Consider the following 22797-nt stretch of genomic DNA (forward strand, 5'->3'; position numbering starts at 1 on the left):
TCTCAGGGGTTCCGCGAAGCCTTTCGAAATTTAAAAAAGAACATTTATTTAATTAAACATTTTATGTAGAATTATAATTAGGGGTTCCGCGGAAAAGTTGAAGTTTGGAAAAGGGTTTGCCACTAGTAAAAGGTTCAAAAGCACTGATCTAGGCTATCTGAAAAAATCATCTTCAAAATATTTTTAAAATATTGATACTTTCCTTATTTTAAAAAACCAGTAATTTCAGACTGTCCAGGCCAGCTATTCTTAACCTGGGGTAAATTGCTGTGTTTTAGTGGTAAATTTTGTTACGAGCATAAAGTTAATTTTATAGGCAAATTTATTAATTTTTTAAAAAACATAAAAATTTAATGTGAATTATTTTCCTTATCTTAAAAGCTATCTAAAAAATTTTATTTTTATTTTAGAGAACGCACCTTTGTCTTCAATTAAAAAAAAAAATATTTGGTTTGGGGTTGGAACTATTTCATGGGGTCCCTCCAAAAATAAAGGTTTTTTTTTTCTTTTTTTTAATCATATGGTATTAAAACCAAAAATAAATATTATTTTTTTATATTTTTCCGTTAGTTTGCATGTTATTTAAACTCTTAAATGTTTATTTTATAAATAATGTTAATATTTTTTACGATTTGGCCCCAAATCAAAATGATGTATACTACACTATCATTTACCTTGGCCATTTCCTAGATAAAAAATTGATAAAAGGAAAAAAAAGAATTAATAAGAATGTGAATTACAACAAATTTAATTAAATTATTTTAATTAAATTTTATGTAATTCACATTCTTATTAACTTTTTTCCTTATAAAAAGAACATTATATGAAATAATTCCAACCTCAAACCAAATATTTTTTTTTTTAATTGAAGACAAAGGCGCGTTCTCTAAAATAGAAATAATTTTTTTTAGATAGCTTTTAAGATAAGGAAAATAATTCACTTTAAAGTTTTATGTTTTTTGAAAAATTAATAAATTTGCCTATAAAATTAACTTTATGCTCGTAATTTTGTTTAGTACAAGTTAGTAATTAATGTTTATTATTTTTTTTAGTTTACAAGTATGTGTTTAACTGTACTTTTTTTATGGTTTTATAAGCTCTTAAGTTTTACAATTTTTTATATTTAATAAGCTTAAAGTTCAAAAATTCTAGTTTTTTTCTCAAAATTAAACACTATTTTGTAAATTTAGGCTTAATTTGGTAATTACCTTCTAAAAAGGGGTAAATTTGGTAATAACCTTCCAAAAAGGAGTAAAACATAAAAAAAAGTTTAAGAACTGCTGACCTAGGTTATCTCAAAATTCAATCTTTAAAAAATTTATAAATTATTGATACTTTCCAAAATTTAAAAAAGCCTAAACTCTCAGTTCCAAATCAGCTCAACTTTGATATAACTGTGGCAGTATAACACACTTACTTAACAGAAATATTTAAGAAAGAGCTGAATTATTATAAATAGTTTCTGAACGTTTATGGTGTTTCAATGAAAATTTAAACATTGAAAAAATTGTGTTTACGTTTTTGAAACAAGAAAAATTAAGACTGAGTAGTTAAAAAAGTATTATAATGCAAATAACTCAACTGTAAAAAAAAACATTTAAAATCAAGGAGTTTTATACTATCTTTATTCAAAAACTTAAGTTCATTAAACTTTTATTCTAATTTGTTTTTTTTTTCATAAAGAGTGTTTAAAATTAAATTATTGAAAAGCGATTTGAAATTAAAGAAAATTATTTTTATATTTTCGAACTTTTAAAAGTTGCTCTAATTTACAGACATCAAAGTAAATATGAAAAGTTATATTTTAACACATTGAAAATATAAACCGTTTAAAAAAACTATGATTTTGAAAAGGGAAACAGACAAAATTATTGCATGGAATTCAATGACAATTTAAAAAAATAAAAACTTCAAATATCAAGTTTTAAAAACAGAGGCTCATTTAAAAGCACTAGAATGAATTAAATTTTTCAAAGAGTGGAGAGTGCTAACAAAGTATTATTTGGGTTGATAAGCTTTTCTTTAAAGTACGCAGAAAAAATGTAAAAAAAATCTAAAACTTTTTAGCGACTTTAAAACTCTACTAATCCATAACCTTTAAATTCTGGTAATTTATATTATTTTTTTAAGTTAAAATTCGAAAAGCTGTTGCTCGTACAAATATCATACTTTAACAGTGAAAACATATAAAACCTATATAAAAACTTAACATTGAAGTTATGATTGAATTAATCTTTCGGTGGAGTCGTCTATTTCAACCTGTATAAATTAAAACAAGTAATAACAAAAGATTTGATAAAAACTAAATATCAAAAAAAAAAATTTATTTAATTACTTATTATTGTATTAAAATAAAACTTTAAAAGTTTTCTAGGTTTTTTTAAATCTTGTACAATGATTAAAACTATCTTAAGCATTAAAAAAAACAATAAATTTTTGATCATTTATATAAAATTAACTCTTTTCAAATAAATTTTTGTTATATTTTGTTTTAGCTATGAACGTAATTCTAAATTTCAGTGCAACAAACTTTTGCTTTTATTGCTTTTCTGTTCAAAGCTTCTTCTACTGTTTGGGGGGCGACGAACCCAAGAGTCCTGGGCAGAGCAAACAGGCAAGCGATCGAGAAGAAGCAAGCTACACTGAACATCAAGTAGGGAAGACTGGCGTGGTTGATTTTCTGGGAAGAAAATATTTTTTTTTTTCACACAAAAGTCACAAAACATTGTCTATGGAAAACTTTAAAACAAAATAGCAACAGCATTTAAATAAATATTAAGATTTGTTGTTGTTATATTTGAGTAACTGTTTTTACTAAAAGCGTGTGTTTATAAGCAATATGACAAAATAAAAGTTAAACAAGTTTGTTTTACTAAGTTAAAGTTGTTTTGAGCAAATTAAGTAATTGATATTATATAAATTTTGTTTAAATTTTTATTACGGGAACGGGTCATATATGCACGAAGGTAAATTTTGCACGAGAGTAAAAAAGAATAACAATAAAAAATTTATTACAAAAAAATAACGACCAAGAGTAATGGTTATGCGTAACAGTGATGGTTAAAAAAAGCGTGATTTCAAAAAAAAGTAATAGTTATAAAATAAAAAGAAGAAAAAAAGTTACCGACTAAGGGTTAGGGGTAACAGTGAAAAAAAAGAAAAACATTTAGTTTATAAAAAAAATTCAATCCGTACAAAAGTCTCTTTGGGCAAAAGTGACCCTTCGTGCATATTTGACACATATTCATTTAATATATAAAAAAGTTAAAGATTGCTAACCAAAAATACTGTAGTTTTAATTATTATTATTGTTGTTGTATATTGTGCTTAGATATCAAAATCTGAGATTTTTAGACAGATGAAACACGATGAGTATCAACGAAAATCAAATACTAAGAAAAACATATTTTTTTAAGTTATAAATGTATAGAAAGTAGTACTAAATAAATAAAACTCAACAACTCAAAAAAAAAATTACACAAAAACTATATTTTAAGTAAAACCTCATTGTAAGATAATATTTATAAAAACCACAACAAGTAAACACAACAAATCTTTCAATTTAAATAGCCGAAATAGCTTTTTTAATAACATATAAAGTTTCATAATTGATAAAACTTTTAAATACTAAAGAGAGGACATGTGAGGAAAGTATCATTAGTTCTTATTTGCATTCATTAGTAGTAAATTTTTTGATAATGTACAGTTCTTTTGAGTATTTGGGTAGTTTATCGAACTTTACTGTCAACTGTTTTATTCAAATTACATTTTTTAAGTTTAGATCGAAAATTCTCTCACACGAAAATACATCATGTGGTAGCTTGTTCCACAAAACATTATTCTGTGGAAAAAATAATTTTGCCATTGGCTATTTGTAAAATAAAGTTTGCATTTTATTTTCTTGTTGTCTCTTTTTAAATACAAAGGTACAAATATCATTCACTTTCAAAAACTTTATTACTAAAACGTCTTAACAAGTTCAGTATAGAAAATTTTTACGTGCATTTACTAGAAAAAAATGTTATTGTAGAAAACTATTATCTTAAATTAAACTATATAAGACAAACTTTATGTTTTTATAAAAATTTAAACTATACAATCTCTTAAATGCTTTAAGCGCATAGGCGGGTCAAACATCTTTTAACTATTGACTTTAGATCATAAATTAAAGCTTAAATGTATGAATTAAATAAGTTTTTATAGAGTACGAAACTTGAATAAACTTTTAAGATATAGTTTTTTTTTAATTTCCTATACAAACTTAAAAGTTGTAAATTTTATCGAAGGCTTATAAATTCCTAATAGTAATCTATCGACTTTCTGTTTATTTTTGCAGTAAAACAATTTTGATAATGAAGTTACTCGAATCCTCTTAGTATGCCAAATTTTTTTGTGTTTTTCGTTGTGATCTTGTGATAGTAAGTATATAAAAATATGTCCAATAATTGCAACATTTTGTTTATTAAAATAAATACATTAAAAACTTTCAAAACCATTTGTTCAAAATTGTAGGAAATTAGGTTTTTAATGAAACAGGTTTTTCGTCTTTCATAAAGAACCTAAGAAACTCTCAAACTTAGGTTTTTTAGATGTCTAAAATTAATTTAAATCAAAACAAAAGTAAATTTTAGCTGAGTTAACAAACTAAAAAATAAGACTAAAACATTCACTTAAGTTTATCAGCCAACGCCCTCATTCAGTTAGGAAGTTAAACTTTTTACATTGACTTTTTTTTTGAAATTGATTGCCTAGAAACTAATAAGAAGCACATATTAATAGATCAAAGCTCTTTAAAAACCTCTAATACTGTTACAAGTTACACAACCAATGAAATACCAATATACAATCAATAAACATTAGTTTTACAAAAATCTTACATGTAGAAAAAATATACATATAAAATGTAAAACCTTTTTTTGTTTAACCGTGCTACACAACATAAAGGCTTAAAAAAATCTCAAAGCTGCTTATCATTTCAAAGAAAACTTACAAAAAAAAGTTCAACTCACAAGCAGTGAGACGAATGGTGCGATCAACACCAAACATCAAGCTAAAGTAGACAAACAAACCAACAACCAAACCTTAACTAAAGAGCAGACAAAACTAGTGCTTCATTAACACTTTTAATTAATTTCTGAAACTATTCTAAACTAAAATCTCCCAAATAAAAACGTTCAACCAACGAGTGGTGTTACAAAACAATTGTCAAATACACATCTAAAAATTTATTTTTTATTTTAAATAAAACTTTTCACAAAATAAAAACGTTCAACTCACGAGCAATGTGACGAACGGGGCGATAATGGCGCCGATGCGGCCGACGGTGGAGCAGCAACCGATGCTGACCGACCTCAATCCGGTGGGGAATATTTCGGTGGTGTACACGTACAATATGTTGAAGCAGGCGGATATGGCCAACTTGGCCGACAGGCCCAGCCCCAGCTTTGTTCCGTCGTTGGGTTTGCCTTTTGTTTTTTTTTTGAGTTGTTTTCAATAAAAAAATTGTTATTTCTGGTTATATTTTTTATCAAAGACGGGTGAGTATGCTTTAGCGTAACCTGCTTTATGAGCAAACGAAAACCATGAAGCTGAATCATGCAATTTTATAACTATTACCATGTTTATAAACCAAAGAACTAAATAGAACGACACTATTTATCAAAAACTACTAAAAACTTATAAAATAAAGAAAGAAAATCTAACAAAGTTACAAACGTAAAATTTTAATTCAAATATTAAAAGTAACTGATTTCTCACCTGAAACTATAGTGAGACCGATGTTCGAAACGAGGCAAATGACAAACGTCATCAAAATTGTACCTTTCCTCCCAAACCTAAAACATAAATGTTTGAACATGTTAGTATCAATAACTAGGTGGTTTGAAAAATAACCGCCATAACAAACCGAATACTATCTTATTAAAGTTTCTAAACAACCATAATAAATTAAAGGCTGCTATGTATCTGAACAACTGCATTTACATAAAAAAAAAACGATCAAATTCAAAAATCATTATCACCTCCTAGTGCCCATAAAGTAGATGCAGATGAGACCGCCCGGCACCTCCACCAGGGCAGACAGGAATATTCCCAGGTAGATGTTCGGGGTCAGGTCGCTCGCACCCATCGTCAGCCCGTAGTAGATGAGCGCACTGCAGAACCTGAAAAATTCTGAAATCAAAATTTTATCAAAAAAATGTAGTATTTTGAATATGTGGTTGAAAAAGATTTAGGGGAGCAAAAATAAGATGAAGGTTCTTGTACTGGAAAATATTTGTTACAAATTTCGACAGTTACTTAGCTCACGTCAAACTGCGGTTCTTATTTTAATAGAAAAAATATTTTTTTAAAGGAATCGCAGTCCTTGAATTAAAAAGGAAAAATTTCTAAAATTAATACTTGATCAAAATAATTAAGTACCTTGAATATATGGTTGAAAAAGATTTAGGGGAGCAAAAATTGAAGGTTCTTATATTGGAAATTACACAATTAAATTAGGATTAGAACTGATTTTAGGGGGAAATGTAATGAAAAATAATAATCATTAGTTTATACACGTTAGCAGTATTTAATTGTGACAAAAGTACATTTTGTATGAAGGCCTGTTATAAATTCGACAATAACTAAGTTTCACGTCAAACTGCGGTTTTTATTTAAGTGGAAAAATATAAATGTTAAAAAAGAATCGCAGTCTGATATAAAACTTAGTAACTTTTTGAACATTAAATATTTTTTTTATAAATAGTGTGGAATATTTCACTCACCAAATGACGCTGTTACTGAACAGCCACACAGCCATCCTTCTCCTTTTGAAAATGTCTATGAAAGTTTGCTTCTTTTCACTTTTGTCAGAGCCGCTCTTTCTCGTTAAAACGATATCTGCAACAAAAAAATCTTCAACTTATTATTATTGTGGTTTATTGTGCAACCGTTGGATTGGGAATCAGAATCCGAGCTGCTTCAACAAAAAGTACATGAAGAGAAAAACTTAAAATATAATAAAATTAAGAAAACTAAAAAAATAGTCACGAGTCATAGGTTAACATTGAAACTAAAAAACGAAAACTTAGCATATAAAAATGATAAAAACATTTTAAAGCAAACAGACTTTAATAAAATCTACTGAAATATAAAGTACATTTAGTCAAAACAAACCTCAAGGTCAACTAGTCAAAACGATTTAGAAGCTTCAATTTTGAAACAAAAAAACTTTCACAATTAATTTAGGATTAGAAACGAATTTAGGGAAAAAATGTAATGAAAAAATAATTATCATTAGTTTATAAACAAAAGCAGTATTCAATTGGGGTAAAAGTAAGTTTTGTACTAACTATTTAACTTACTTTTACTGCGGTTTAAACTTTTATTTCGGTTTTTACAGGTTTTTATTTATAACTATTCTACTTAAATCAATTTTTTCAATTTAACGAAAATTCTCTGTCCTCTCGCACGAAACTACACCCTGTGGTAACTTATTCCAAAAAATCATTGTTCCATGGAAATATTAATTATCCTTCTGGCTATTTTTAAAACATTTTTTGTATTTTATTTATTTTAAATGCATATTTGTATTGATAAAAATTAAAACTTGATCGAAACTTACTTTATGATTAGCATTTACAATTAAAAATAAAAATTATTAAACAAAATTCCCATCTTCTGTATTCTAGAGACTTTTAAGTAAAATTAGTAAATATTTTTTTAATATAACAAGTAAGATATGTTGCAATGGTTGCACATTAATCGTTTTAACTTTTTTAACATCTTTTTAATGATATGGTGACCAAATTGGAGTGTTGAACTCCAGCTAAGGACGAACATATAGTATGAACAACTTTGTCAAAGTGGTAGTTGAATAAAATTTAAACCTTTTCAATGTTTGATTAGTGATACTGATGAAATTTGGTATATATAGTCAATATCATTGTTTCAAAATTTCAAAAAACTTTATTCTTAAGTGTTTAAATACTGTGGTTTAGTATAAATTTGAGCAATTTAATATTATCGATCTAAGAATCAAACCCGTTCATTCCTTTGTGTAACAACTAATTATAATAGATTATTAGTTCTTTAAATATATTTACAGTAACAATATTAGAATATTTAAGTTTCTAAATTCTTCCTTTAAGTGTGTTGTACTCCTTCAGTTTTTATTCAACTTGCTTGCTGAAGATGTACTTAAAAGTAGTACAAGCAATAAAATGAATGTAAATTTAAAGCTTTGTTGATTTTTTTGAAGTATAACAACTTTTATATACAGCTATATATTTTCTGTATTTGATACTTTTCATATTTTCTACTTGTGTAGTGATTTATAACAGCTTCTTTCAAATAGTTACCAATTTTGTTAAAGTACTTGTCAACGATTCTAAGTGTGTTACAATATTATAATTTAGGAACACTTATTTCTCGTAAGTGAGTAATTTGGAAATTAAGCATTGTACGCTAGTCTCGTGAAGTAAGGCGCGCAGACTGGCTCAAGTCCTTGGAGACCGCATACTAAAAAGCCAAGAACTAACTAACCCCATAAACATCATCTGCATTTAAAGTATAAAAACTCCGTGTTCGTAAACTCAACAAATATTTTGGCACCATCTGCAAATAACTGCTGGGACTCTACTGCTACATAATTGAAATTTATCAAAAACAGAAGTGGGCCGCAGCCAAAAAGCTTGCATTAGATAATAAAAAATAAACAACCTCTGGCGTTCAGGCTTCCATTTTCAGTTGCCAGCCTTCTCATGACAGCTTGAGCCTCGGCGATTTTTCCGACCGAATAAAGCCACCGTGGCGACTCAGGAAATCTAGGATATACATAGAGTTTAATTAGGAGTTTTATTATATTTTTTGCCACAGTTGTTTTACTAAATGCCTTTTGCATTGTAGCTTTCATACGGTATAAAGTGTTTAACTGCCGCTTAGGTAAGCATTTATTAGGGACGCACTTTTTAGCTGAAAAATGCTGTGTTCAAAATGTTTTATTATTACTTAGAAATTAAAAAAAAAGCAATTTTAGAAGTAGTATTACACAAGCATTATATTTAAAATAAAATAAACTGAGTTAAAATTAAATAAATTAAAACTAATGGAATCAGATAAAAAGTTATGAAATTAGAAATTCTATATCAATTTTAATATTTGAATTTAAATATTAGAGTTTATTTTTTTAAAGAAAACAACAAACAGTGCAATTTAAATTTGCATACCCCATGGTCAAACATAAGAATAAAAAATATTTTATGGGTCATACAAAATGTATTTAAACGAAAATAATAAAAAGGGCTATTCTAATTTATATACCCTATGATTAAAACATAATTGTAAAGAGTATAAACATCTAAAAAAATATATAAACGAATAATCAACAACATATTTGACATCTACAAACCCCATGACTTAAACATAATTATAAAATTGTATAAAAAAGCGATATTAATGGAAGTAAAGAACATTGCAATTGACATTTACTTATTCCATGATTGAAACATAAATGTAAAAAGTGTACTAATGAGTATATATTATGCTAAATGCAGATAACTAAAAACCTAAATTTCTTAGATACGCACTTTTGCCCCGATTTCAAAAAGCGTATCTACATGACAGGTTACTGTAGTTTAAAAACTAAAATTGTAAAAATTTGAAATTTGTAAGAAATATATATGGCGATTCGCAATCAATATACACAAGATTTTTAACATTATTTACTGTCAAAAACAATTTCTATTAATATTTTTCGTAAAAATTTAAATTATTAAGTTTACTGGGATACTTTGTAACAAAAGAAAAAATAATAATTCCAAGCATTTTTTAAAGATCATAAACTGTTTAGTTTATTAAAAAATAAAAAGTACTTATAATTAAAAATTTCAAAAATCATCTAATTTTCACTTAATTTCAACACTGATAACCTCCTATCCTGAGAAAATTGCATTTGAATTAAAACTTTCCTTAGCTGCACCGTACGACCACCAACAGCATTGACATTCTGGTTTTAATTTTATTTGGACTCACCAGGCAGACATGGTGACGATGAACTGATACAACGGTGACTACGCCTGCCTGGTGAGTCCAAATAAAACGTAAATCTTTTTAGGGACTGTTAAAGGTTGCCAAATATTTTTGGCAAATTTTCTACAGGTTTTCAAAATTTCCTCCAGGTTTTTAAAAATACACATTTTTGGGTCTATTTTTACTTTAAAGTTAAGTTTAAGGTAAAAACTGTGTTAAATAGGATAAAAAGATTGAAAATATACTGTAAAGCTACTTCAAATGTGTTTTTTGATATAAAAAAACCTTGATGATGACAAATATTTTTATCTATATGGTAGATTTTTTGTCTTAAATCAAAATTTTTCTACTAAACATGTAAAAATTGTTTAAAACTCCGGAGGTTTTTCCATTTTTTCTTTTTATTTTTCAAATTCTAGGTTTTTTAGCCTTAATTGTCAAGTTTCAGGTTTTTCCAGGTTTCCAAGTTTTTTAGCAACTCTAACTGTTGTATATGGTTATGCGGAGCTTATTGAAGGATGACGAGAAAAATATTTCAGCTTTGCTGAGGAAAGCCGAGATAACTCTTAATTAAATTTCTTAAGATAACACACAGGCTCCTGTTTTTAGTAACCAATGAATTAGTTAGGTTTTATTATGGAAGAAAGAATCGAACAAGCACACAGTTACAAACGTAGTACTTATATTCAAAACAGGTTAAAAAACATGACTAGGAAACAATAAGCTTGGGCCATTTTGGATACGATCTAAATTCAATAAAATAGTTGGTAAAGTTATATACAACTGTTTGTATAGCCTTATTATTGCTAGATAATGTATTTAAATAACTAAATTTTTATTAAATAGAGCTATTCTACCGACCCAGCTTTGTCAGACTAGTTAAAAGCATTAAAACTATATTTGACAAAAATTTTTCAGTAGAACTGGTTTTACTAGATTCAAATAGAGCTTTTGATAGTATGGATAAAATACTAGAATGCTGTGGTACAAAAATAATTTTTTGGTTTGAATAATATTTAAGAGAAAGCAAACAGTTTGTGATTTTAATGAGGTATCAATTAACCTGTGAAATTGTGATGTAAGTGTGCCAACAGGAGACTTTTGTTATTTTAATACACATGAATGATTGGAAGAAGTGGTGTTCACATTGTGCACGAAATTTGAAACTTACAATAGATGTTCTGGAGTTCATGGTTAAGAGCAAAAAATAGATTCTTAGCATCTTTGCTGGGAGTTTTAAAATTTATATTAGATTTTCCGCAAAATATTTGAAACTTACACTGGATAAATTGGAGTTCATGTTTTGAGCTTGGGTGCATAGAGTTTTATTTATAGAATTTAGTGTGCACAGATTTCAAATACCGTAAAGATCACTGAATTAAACGATATTACTAGTTTAAAAGTATTAATTTCTCAATTGACACATTTAAAGTCAAAATATAAAAACAAAGATAGTCCAAACCTTAATGTAAAATAAAAAACCTTTTAAAAAGCTATAATTTAAAATACATGTTGATAAAAACTAGATGTATGCTTTTTTAGCAAATAAAAATAACTTTTGGAAAACTTAGTTTTAATGACAAGAAAGGTTAAACATGTTTAAAAAAGTTAACAGTTATAAATATTTGGGTCTGATATTCGATAGAAGTCTTAATAGGTTAGAACATAGAAAGGCTAACAGGTTAGAAAATATTTCAATTAAAAAGAAAATATATCTATTTTTTAAAACTTAAAATTAGTTAACATATCAATTTATTCAAAAAGACCCAAAGATAAATTTCCTCACAAAACGTAGTTTTCTGTTATAACGATTAACACTGAAATTTTAGTTTAATATATTTATTTATTAGAAAAACTCACAGTTTGGTAAATACCAGAAATTGTACAAATGTAATTCCTCCAATTATAAAACAAATATATCTCCAACTTTTTACTAGGTAAGCCAAACCGGCTAAAGTCATCATCCCAAAACTGAAAAATGTTTGAAATACCATCCCTAAAAGTGTTATTGAAAATTTTAAATCTTAAAAATAAACTATCGTTAAGTATACAAAAAATTTAAGTAGGTTTCATATATAAGTAAAAGATACTTAAAAACAACTTTTTTTTAAAGTAGTTTGATAATTAGTTTGTTAAATTACTTCATACTAAAATTAAATAACTAAGAAAAATTATTTTCTCAAGCATATGAATTTAGTAAGGTGTTTTTAAAACTTAAGTATTTAAAAACTACAATTTGGCTGTGTAGCTAGAAAATATTTATTAGTTTTAGGCAAAAGTTTTAATTGTTTAAGATCTTAAACTCTTATAACGTATTTTCTTATTCTTCTGTTGAATTAGATTTTAAATAATAATTCTTTTATTTACCTTCCAGTAATATTGTGAAAAGTCCCATATTTTGTGCTTTTTAATAATTTTTGTTTTAGAACTTTAAGAAATAACCAAAATAAAACTAGATATTTAAACACTACCCTGATTGGGAAACTTTAAAACTTATTTATTTACTAGTGCTACGTGTATAAGTTTCTTTTTCTCAGATTAAAAGCTTTTCAGTTACAGTTATTTTTATAACTTATCTATGTACTAAATACTCATAAAAAGATTCACTTGGTATAAAGAGTCTATAAGCTAAGCAATCAGACAAAACTTTTTGCTTAAACCTGTATCCAGGGTTCGTGCGCGAAATTCCTTTTCATTTAGCCTGACAGAGACCTATTTAGCCTGACATTTTTTCAAAGTAGAAAAAATCACCTTCAGAAGGCATTTTGGGTATCGGGGGGTCTTAATTAGCAAATTAACGCAATAAAAGTATTCACAAAACTACTTTTAAAGAAAATAAAAATTTAAATGAATTATTTTTCAACATCTATCAATCCCTTACCCAGCAACTTGAATATTTTTAACTGGTCATTATAATTTCTGCTTCAATGAATTCATACCTTTATTAAATTTTGGGGCTTAGTTACATCCACCACTTATCACCCATATACAAGGTTCGTGTCAATTAGTACTTGAATTTGTCAATTATAAGTTACATGACTAGACCAGTAGCTTTTATTAAAACAGAAATGTGAATAAGTCTGTAAAAGAAAAACAAAATGTAATTAAACACATCTCTCAAAAACTTTATGTTATCATTAAAGCATCTTAATTTTTAAAATAACTAATTAAAATAATCATGATATTACATAAGCAATTTTTTAGTCTTGTGAATATCTCTAATAACTTTGAATAAACAGAAAATAAAATATATGAACAAACTGCTAAGAGTATTAATCTATAAAGTATTTGGTATAAAGCCTTTATATTAGAAATTAAAACAGTTTAACCAACTAAGCTCTGAAAAACAAAGCTCATGTAAACAAATTCAAACAAACAGTCAAATTGTTGAACTAAACTGTATTTTTTTATGAATTTTTATAATTATGACGTATATAATCTACTAAAAACAAAATAATGAAGATTCTTAAAATTATTTTAGAGATTCAACAATAGGTTTTAAGCATTTATTTTTACAAATACTGACTGATGTTGTCTTTAATAACTAAATCTTTATTTAGAAATAAACTCACATCTCAATTTGATCTTAATTAAAAAAATTTCATGCATTTGAACTGACAAAAACTGAGATTCTCAAATTTTTAAACACAAAAACTGATTTAGCCTGACGTTTTTCAACTTTTTTCAAAAAAACTGATTTAGCCTGACTTAGCCTGACTTAGCCTGACGCGCACGAACCCTGTGTATCCCTTTTAATTATTAGTATTTTTTAGTTCAAAAAAATTATATTGTTAATTCTTTACAACAGGCACAAAAGATTGTAATAACATTAAAATGATAAAAACTTAAATTGAATAAACAGATAGTAAATTTAACAGCTATAGAGCTATGAAAACTAATCACGTTTATCTGTGTTATAAAACTAAAGTTTTTATAAAGATTGTAATGTACAATACTTAATGAAAAACTCTAACCATCTTTACATAAAATTAGTTGAACAGCACTACTCATAGCACAAAAATACTTAAGTTTAATCAATTGAGTACATTTCAAAATTGTTGTAAACTCTACTTGTTCTATTCAGATTGTTTTATTAGAAAACACCTTAAAGAAATAATATTTATGCATTAAAAATTAAACAACTTTAGCATGTTTACCTGTCCACTGCCAGGCGGAAGTGCCGACCAGCTCGAGCAGCAACGTGAAGGCAGGCATGAGACCACCCACGGAAATTCCCGCGAAAAACCGGGTCACTGCGAACGTTTCCCACGTGTTCGTGACCCCAGAGAAAAATATGCAGACAGACGACAAACCAAAACCTTTGAAAGTGTTATTAAATTTAGTTTATTGAACTTATAGGTGTCATATTGTTTTAAATAAACTTAAGATTTTAAAAGTAAGATTTGTGATTGAAAATAAATCGAAAAACTTAAAAATGTTAAACTTGATTGTTTTTGTGTAAAATAAACAACTCAACTTTAATTGTATTTGTATTCTTTACAACATTGCATAAACATTTAAGAGTAAAATTTACACTATTTAAATTATTTAAGTAAAACCAAGTGTATTTATTTAATATATAATCAGTAATATATTAGCTACTACTTTTTTGTTACATATGCAAGAGTTTTCAAGCCAGAGTATTACAAACAGTTGTTTGAAAAAAATTCTACATAAAACAAGCTAAAACCAAACTTTATAAAAACAATTTCATACACTGTTAAAGAGAATTTAAAAAATGAATTTTAAATACATCTAGGTAGCTTATCATAGACAAAAATATAAAAGATAGAACATAACTTAATACAACTTTGATTTCTTAAATCATCAAAATTATCACTATTTGGTACGTAATTTTTTATGTAGAAAGGAAACGAAATACTTATTTAACAAACTTGTGTTTTTGTAAATATTTTACTAAACTTTGAGTTGTTTATTACCCTTTTTAAAACTCAAAGTTGCTTATTGAAAAAGGTTGAAGAATTCAATAAGTTCCTACTCAGAGGCAGAAACAAAAAAAAACATCATTAAATTTAAAATTTATCTTTACATACAGTCTCACTTAATCAATCATATACAAACTTTTTCAGTCTTTTTTTTTAGTTTATCTAATGAAGTTTCTTATTTTACATTTTAGATACTTTTTTAAGTTTTATATTCTTTTATAATGTCAATGCTTGCAAAGGAAGTATAAGAAAATTCAAACTAATATATTCATTAAGCAGACACAAATAAATACTAGTCTTAAACTCTTCTCAAAAATAGTTTAGTGTAAAATTTTTTTTTAAGAAAACTCTTTTCATCAATTGATATTAATTTTTGTAGAAATAAATTTTAATTTTGTAGTTTCTGAACAATAGATGTGGGGCAGAAAAATTTAATTTACTTATAAACTAAACATTTGACTACACTAAAGACATTATTTTTAAAAAGGTAAGTTTTTATAAAAATTTAACTTACATATTAAAAAAGCATTAACATTATTTTATTTAATAATTCATTTCAAACTAGCTCTTATTTTTTAAGAGACTCACATGGAACTAGGACCGTTTTTCTACCGTAGATGTCAGAAACTTGACCCAAAACCGAACATCCTAACATGTAACCGGCCATGAACAGGCTCTGCATTAGTTCCACTACCCATTGTGATTGATACAAATTAAACTGTTAATTTTAAATGAAATAACCAAAGAGTTAAAAATACTTAATAAATAGGAGTTTTTAAGGTTTGTTAATGAAATAAACTTGTTGTGATGAACTGTTTAAAACTTTTTAAATGTAATAGACACTTACTTTTAATTTTTATCAAAAGAACTATAGTTAAGAGGAGAAAGATTACAAAAAAGCTCTGTTTATTGAAATTAAATATGTATTAAATTCAAGTTTATTAAGCACTACTTTATTTTATTCAATAATATACTTTTTTATGTTGAAACTATGCTATTTTATTTTGTTTTTTTATGCTTTCTAATACTTTTTTCTTATTAAATAATGGAGAGCAAATTTAGCAAAAACTTGTTCTTTAATTAATAAAATTTAAACAAGTTATATATACAAAACTAGAAAAATACAATATAATTTAAACTAAATTGTTTATTGCTACTGTACAACTGAAGCCTACTATTTGATAACCTTAAAATGTATTGAGAACAATATTATTTTCTAAAACTTTGTGATAAAATGTTTTATATATAATTAAAAAACAAACATCAGTAACAATGGTTTTAAGCTGTTGTTCACTTTTAATGCTCATGTCTGGAGTTGCTCCAACTATTACCATCAGCACCATTTGCATCCCAATGATAAACTGAAAACATATTTTATTTATAAATAAATAAATCAATAGTTGTACATACCTTTATATCTTTAGTAGTGTAAAACCAAGAAAAAAAAACCACAAAATATTTTTATATAGCTTTGGATGTGTTTTTAGTTTAATTTGTATAATAGTAAATCGTTTATAACTGAATCAACACACTTTTATATCTAAATAAAAAACTAAACTGTTAAAAAAAATTTGCCTGAGTTAACTGATTGTTAGCAATCTTGTTACTAAAAAAAATACAAAAAGGGAAGAAAAAAAGGTGCTATTTTCAAAATAGACGATTCAAATTCTTATAAAAACATTTAAACGGTCAAAACTCAAAAGTGTTATATATTTGAAAAAAATAAAAAATGTGTATGTAGGTCTAATTAACTTTTTTTGTTTTTGCAAAACTTTAAATATTTTTAGAGACATGGCTGCAATAATTTTTAAAGTATAGTAATTTGTTGTAATGTTCAAAATTCTCTTTTAATATACTTTTTTTAATATTAAAAAGTGTTTGTAGTCATTAATTAGACCTATATTTTTAATTTTTTAAATACATCAATTTTTAAGTCGTGACCCTTTAGATACTTTTTAAGAACTTGTATAGTTGGAATTTGAATTATCTGAATTAGAATTATCATGTAACCAAAAAAAAAAGAACTGTTTATGCCTCAAAACTAGTGTATTTTTAAATGTTTATAACTTTGTTTAAAAGAGATAATTTTTAACAAAAAAAAATAGTTCTTTTATTTTACATTCTGATTTCTAGTTACATAAGTTTGAATAAATCAATATTAGGTAAATGACACTTTGTTGAAACTTGAAATAAAATTTCATAACTTAAAATATTGTGAAAAATGTAAGCATACCTTTTCATAAGAAACGATCATGTAGATAAAGTTTTATTCAAACTAACTATGAAGCATTTATTCAACTGAAAATCATCAGACACTTTAAATAGTTGTGATAAAAAAAAAAAATGTTAGGTAGTTTTTTTATAAACTGATTTTAAAATTTTTAATTATCTAAGCAAAGGCCCTGAAATGACATTGCGCCAGCTGGTATAACTGCAGTTGTAGATGAAACATTTTATTCCGTTTGAATACAAAAGTTTTTAGAATTTTAGTATTTCTGTAAAAAAAAGGGAAATATTTTTTAAAGGCTCACTGTGTAACACCTTATAAAAGATCATAAAAAAACAAACTTCAAATGACTATACATAATAATGTGGCAAAATCTTTATACTTGGTAAAAAGTAAATAAGTAAAATTTTTCTGCTCTTTGTTATGTTTACTTATTATGAAACAAATCGATCAGTTCCAAAGAAAGGCAATCATAACTATAAATAGACTGTTGTAAAAATATAGGGTTACTGAGCTACTTATTTAGCTAAACACCAATAGCTAAACAAACACAGTTTTTAGCTACTTTATTTTTCTAATTCATAAAAAACCATGATCATTTAATGTATACAATTTAAATTACTGTACACATAAACATACAACAAAATTTAATTACAGGGTAGATTTTAGAAAATTTTGTAAAAGTTTTATGATTTTCTTCTAGGTTTTTAAAGTATTTTTTATTGCTTTATATTAGTTTTATTTTAAATTTGAGGTTAAAAAAGTCATAGTATATTAATACTGAAAAAATACTGCAATGCTACTTTATACATCTTAGAAAATAAAATCAAATCTTAAATGGTTACAGTAAATTATATTGTATACAAAAGTTATTTCTTAACATGTTATCTAAATTTTATTTTTTTGAATTAAAAAAATTGTTCCACTCCAGGTTTTTTAAATTTCTTATAGCCTAAATGGTAAAACTTATGTTTTTTCGAGCTACTTCCAAATTTTCAAAATCTACTACTGCCAATATTGACCATGAAAACTTAAGCACTCTTACACAGCCTTACATAGCCATGACATTACTTCCTCACTTGTACTTAGATTTTTATGATCATTTATATTTAAATTTTTTAATTGCCTTTTCTAAAGAGCAACCAGGGTTGTCACAGATCAAAATGAAAAAAAAAACCTTACTTTTTTTGATGTTTATAAATTAAATTCTTAATTAAAAACTTACTCAAAAATACATAACCAAAGACTTTAAAAATAAATAAAGATAATAAATGATTTTAATTAACTCCAAAAACTTAATCAGACCTGAAAAAAATAGCTATCTTTTTGATTCTATAAATATTTCGTTTATAAGGCTGAAATTGAGTAAATAGTAAAATATATTCTTTAATAGTGAATTTTATTAACAGCATAAAAAAATAACTTTACTACTTATACCTGAATGCTTTAATAACTTAAAATAAAAAATATGTAGTAATAAAAATTAGCAGATTTAATAATGTTAATCATTTTTTTATAAACAACACAGAACCCAGAATACATTAAATATTTAAGTTTAAAACATGTACAGTTATTCTATATTGATAGTTGGAAGATAAAATTTTTACTTTTTGTGAATAACTAGACAACCAAAAAGTGTATCATGCCAATCAACTTTCCATAGTTGTGATTGTTCACAGTTTTTTAATTACTTTATTTTTGTAAAAAAAAACATCAGTCTCAAAATCTAATCTTTGCAATGATTAATGATTATTTAGACTCAATGGATATTCTAACGTTTTAAACAACAATGGTTTCAACATCAAAAAAATATAAGTTTAAAAAACTCACATTAGCTAAAAAGATCAAGAAAACGAGCAGAAGCTGATACCTTTTACATGTTCCAACTATTTTAAATGCTTCTTCAATATCCATTTGAAGTATTACTATAGCTATCTAGTAAAATTGAATTTTGTTTATTAACATAGCTTGCATGTAAACATCAGCTGAGCACGATAAAAAGTCCCTATGCTGTTACAAGTATTTTCAACAATAGTAAGTATGAACCGACAACCGAGTATAAAAAGTTGGCCTAAATATTTTTAACTTTTTCACTTTTTACGCAAATATATTTTATAGGCTTTGAGTTTTTGTTGTTTTAAGTTTATAATTTAGGCAAAACCATTTTGAAAAAAAGTTAATAAAAATTAATTGAACTTTAGAAGTAAATTATTTAGTTTAGCCTCTTATTAAACTTATCTTTTTGCACTTGATGTTTGCTAGAAAGTTTGAGTTTTAGATAATTTAATGTGCAAACAATTGTTTTAAAGTGAAATCAATGTTTTTTAATTTTTCAACCTATGCATAAACATTTTCATAAGTTTCTATACTTTTTAATAAAAAGCAATTTATTTTGCACTCAACTAGAAATTAGTTAAAAACAGTTCAATTAAAAACAAGATTAATTTCCTAATATGACTTTATTAACAGGTTTAAGTACTAATATTTTAAAAATTTGTTCTAAAAAACTTGTTGCATTGGTTTACAACTTAAACATTTGATAACATTAAAAAAATTTTTTTTGTTAACAAGCTGATAAACTAACAAAGAAAAAAAGTATAACTATGTGTAATAGCTCGTAAGAAACTTTGTAAGCATTTGGTGTACGACTCGATAACCGAAAGGTTCCTTTGTACACCAAGTCCATAGACCAAACTTTTTGAGCGCTTTTTTTTCGTTCAACAATCAATATATAAGAATAAAAAAGATTCTTATATGTTTTTTTTATATAATGTTATGCTATAACAATAAGTAATAAAAAAAGTATAAAAAAATTAAAAATAAATTTTTATATAAGTACTATTATAGGAAGGTTTTTGAACGTATTTATATACCATTTGCAACTTAATATCAATAGGTTCATTTTGTTTTTTATATTTTATTACACAAAGCTTTTCAAAATCATACAAGATTTCTTTGTCAAGTGATAAATTTTAAATGAAATTTGAAAAAATTTTTGTTGAGTGAATAGCTTAAAAATAACTTTAAATTATGACGTATGAATAAATTAAAATAAATACAAAAATAGAGATTCAGTAATTAAAACTAAAGGCATGTTAAAAAACATATTAAACAAATAGACAATTAAAAAAAACAAATATAACGCAGTTAAAGTTAAAAAAAAATATTTAAATTTTTGTTTAGTAAGTAAATATACAGGGTTGTTAAATGATTTTTGAAATCTTCTTTCTTGGCCTTCTTAGTTTCTTCCAGGTTTTTGAAAGTGAAAGTTTTATTGCCCATTTTTTTTATTAAACAAATTAAAAGGTCAAAAACCTTTTTAAATAGTAGAAAATTCTTTAAAAGATACTGTAATTCTACTTTAAAACTGTTTTATAGTAACTAAATTTTTAAATGAAAAAAAAAATGTTATTTATGATAGTTTTTTCATATCCAATGAAAGTTGAAATATTTTAAATGTAAACGCTGATAAAATTTAACTAAATTCTTAATTAAATAAATAAAACGCTAATCTATCATTGACTTATACTATAGAATTGCAAGATTAACTACCGATTCCAAAGCCCTCAGCTTTTTCACTGATTTGTAAACATTCTAAATCATTAGACGAAACATCCATTTGGTTTAATTAAATTGATTTATGTTGTTACTCTTGTCGTATTTGCTAATAAAAATAAAATAAATTATTAATAAACTAATACAGAAGTTTTATGACTGTCTAAGTTAGTACAACACTATTATAAAAAATTATTCTCAAATAAACTAACCAGTAAATTTTTTGTTTGATGTTTTCTTCTAAAGGATCAACCTTATTTAAAAGAATTTTATTTAAAATAACTAGTTGTTCCTTATCAACTTTCAGTTCTCTTACTTTCATTTGAAAGAACTTATTCTGCTTTTGCAGTTTATTAATAATTTTATTTAAATCAGTCAACAATACGCCAGCTCGAGTTGAAAAGTCCAAAAGAGCATCTTAATAACATTTAGTATATCAAAAAGTTAATTAAACTTTTTGTTATCTCTTTGAAAGCAAAACAAAACTCTAGTTTTAATTAAGTTAAAATAAAATATAAATAATTAGCAACAACCTATTAACTAGTTTATTACTACAACTTTTTCCTTATATTTTTCCTTACTTAAACTAAACTTATTTATCAGAATGAAAAGACCCCAACAAATCAACTTACCATTATCTAAAACTAAATTTTCTTCTATACTACTTTTATATTCCATTATGCTGCCAGTTTCAAAAAACTTTAATACTTTTACAAAAGCTAAAAAATGAAAACTTGGAAAAAAAAAAACAAAAAACAGAAAACTTTTGTACAAAAACATCTGTTTAAACGAAAGCTGTGCAATGAAACATTTGATATAAAGTTGCAAGTTAATTTTTCGTTATTTTATCTTTTACATTTATATCTCTTAAATATTGTGCTTTAAACTAAAGCCAAAAGATACAAATATACTTTCAATTAAATTCAAACTAAATTTTTTAAAGAAAACAAAAATGAATACTTCAAGTTATAAACTTAAGCATAAAAGAGACATAAGTTAACTTATAATACAGAAATAGAGACAAACTTAAAATCACAACCTTACATTAGTTAAATATCTAAAATATTAAATTTGATTAAAAAAAAAAATTTAACTTACCATAAGAATATTTAGTAAGACATTTTAATATTAATCAAAAAAATTACTTATACAAGTAAGTAACTTATTTTTGTCTAAAAGTAAATAATTTACTTAAAGCTTCTATAATACTGAGACTTCTACGCAAGTTAAGTTAAATTCTTGTAAGTTAAGACTAAAAAATTTTTAATAACAATTATTTAAAAAAATGTTCAAAAAACAATTTAAAAATTATTTTTATAGCATAATAGTTGTTAGAATGTGTCTTTGTTACAAAATTGTATCTTTAAATTCAGTCGAAGTATAAAATCAATGAGTACAAAAGTTTCTATCCAACTAAAATGTAATTAAAAAAGGTTTAACTGTAATAAAACATATTAGAGTAAAGTACTAAAAAATGTGTATTTTTAACATAAGAAAAAAAAATTGCTTAAAAATTATAACACTTTTCATACATTTCACTGACTTTTAATTAAAATTTGAATAAAGAACAGATATTTTAGTTTTATAATTTAAGAGTTTTTTTTTAAATAAATTGTTAGATATCTAAAACTTACATAAAATAAAAAATAACAGTACATAATTTAATGTAAAAACTTAATATTTTGCAATAAAAAGCAAATATTTTACGTTTTAAAATGTGTTTTTTCATGCTTTTTTAAGTAATACATCGTGTAACATTTATGGCTGCAAAAGCTGCATTGAAACGTAGGTTCGCTATGGTACAGCATGTGCATTTTCAAACCAATTTTCGTTTTGAAAGATCTACCGCCCGGGCAGATAGTGCACACGAAATTCCTCACTTCACTGTGGAGTATCTGGTGCCGCTTCAATTGATCGTTCCGGGAAAACCTTTGGTCGCAAACTTGACAAACCAATGGTTTCTCGCCAGTGTGCGTTTTGTAATGCCTGGCAAGAGCCGACTTGGCGTGGAATTTTTTCAAGCAAACATCACACTTGTGCGCTCTTTTGTCATCGTGGACT

The 22797-nt window shown here is 25.5% G+C and overlaps 1 protein-coding gene across 1 annotated transcript; it reads right to left on the reverse strand.

Moving 5' to 3' along the window:
- Positions 1–1714: 1714 nt before the first annotated feature.
- On the reverse strand, positions 1715–19131 carry LOC145843951 (solute carrier family 22 member 15-like). Its single transcript, XM_082951238.1, has 12 exons — positions 19012–19131; positions 16217–16315; positions 15543–15672; positions 14166–14327; positions 11869–12004; positions 8701–8804; positions 6765–6879; positions 6021–6161; positions 5758–5834; positions 5278–5465; positions 2531–2680; positions 1715–2259 (listed from the first exon to the last, which is right to left on the reverse strand). The coding sequence occupies exons 1-12, from the start codon at positions 19093–19095 to the stop codon at positions 2218–2220; spliced, it is 1428 nt and encodes a 475-aa protein (XP_082807364.1). The 5' UTR covers positions 19096–19131; the 3' UTR covers positions 1715–2217.
- Positions 19132–22797: the final 3666 nt, after the last annotated feature.

Source organism: Thalia democratica, chromosome 9 (assembly GCF_965202585.1).
Source record: "Thalia democratica chromosome 9, ktThaDemo2.hap1.1, whole genome shotgun sequence".
Lineage (NCBI taxonomy): Eukaryota > Metazoa > Chordata > Thaliacea > Salpida > Salpidae > Thalia > Thalia democratica.

What these genes read in the sequence shown, in the direction of transcription:
- LOC145843951 (XM_082951238.1), bottom strand. Translation starts at nt 19,095, where the DNA reads ATGGATATTGAAGAAGCATTTAAAATAGTTGGAACATGTAAAAGGTAT. An exon ending in TTTCTGGTATTTACCAAACT is followed by an intron (nt 8,805 to 11,868) that starts GTGAGTTTTTCT and finishes TGTATATCCTAG; the next exon opens with ATTTCCTGAGTCGCCACGGT. An exon ending in CGGTCTCACTATAGTTTCAG is followed by an intron (nt 5,466 to 5,757) that starts GTGAGAAATCAG and finishes AAAAAACAAAAG; the next exon opens with GCAAACCCAACGACGGAACA.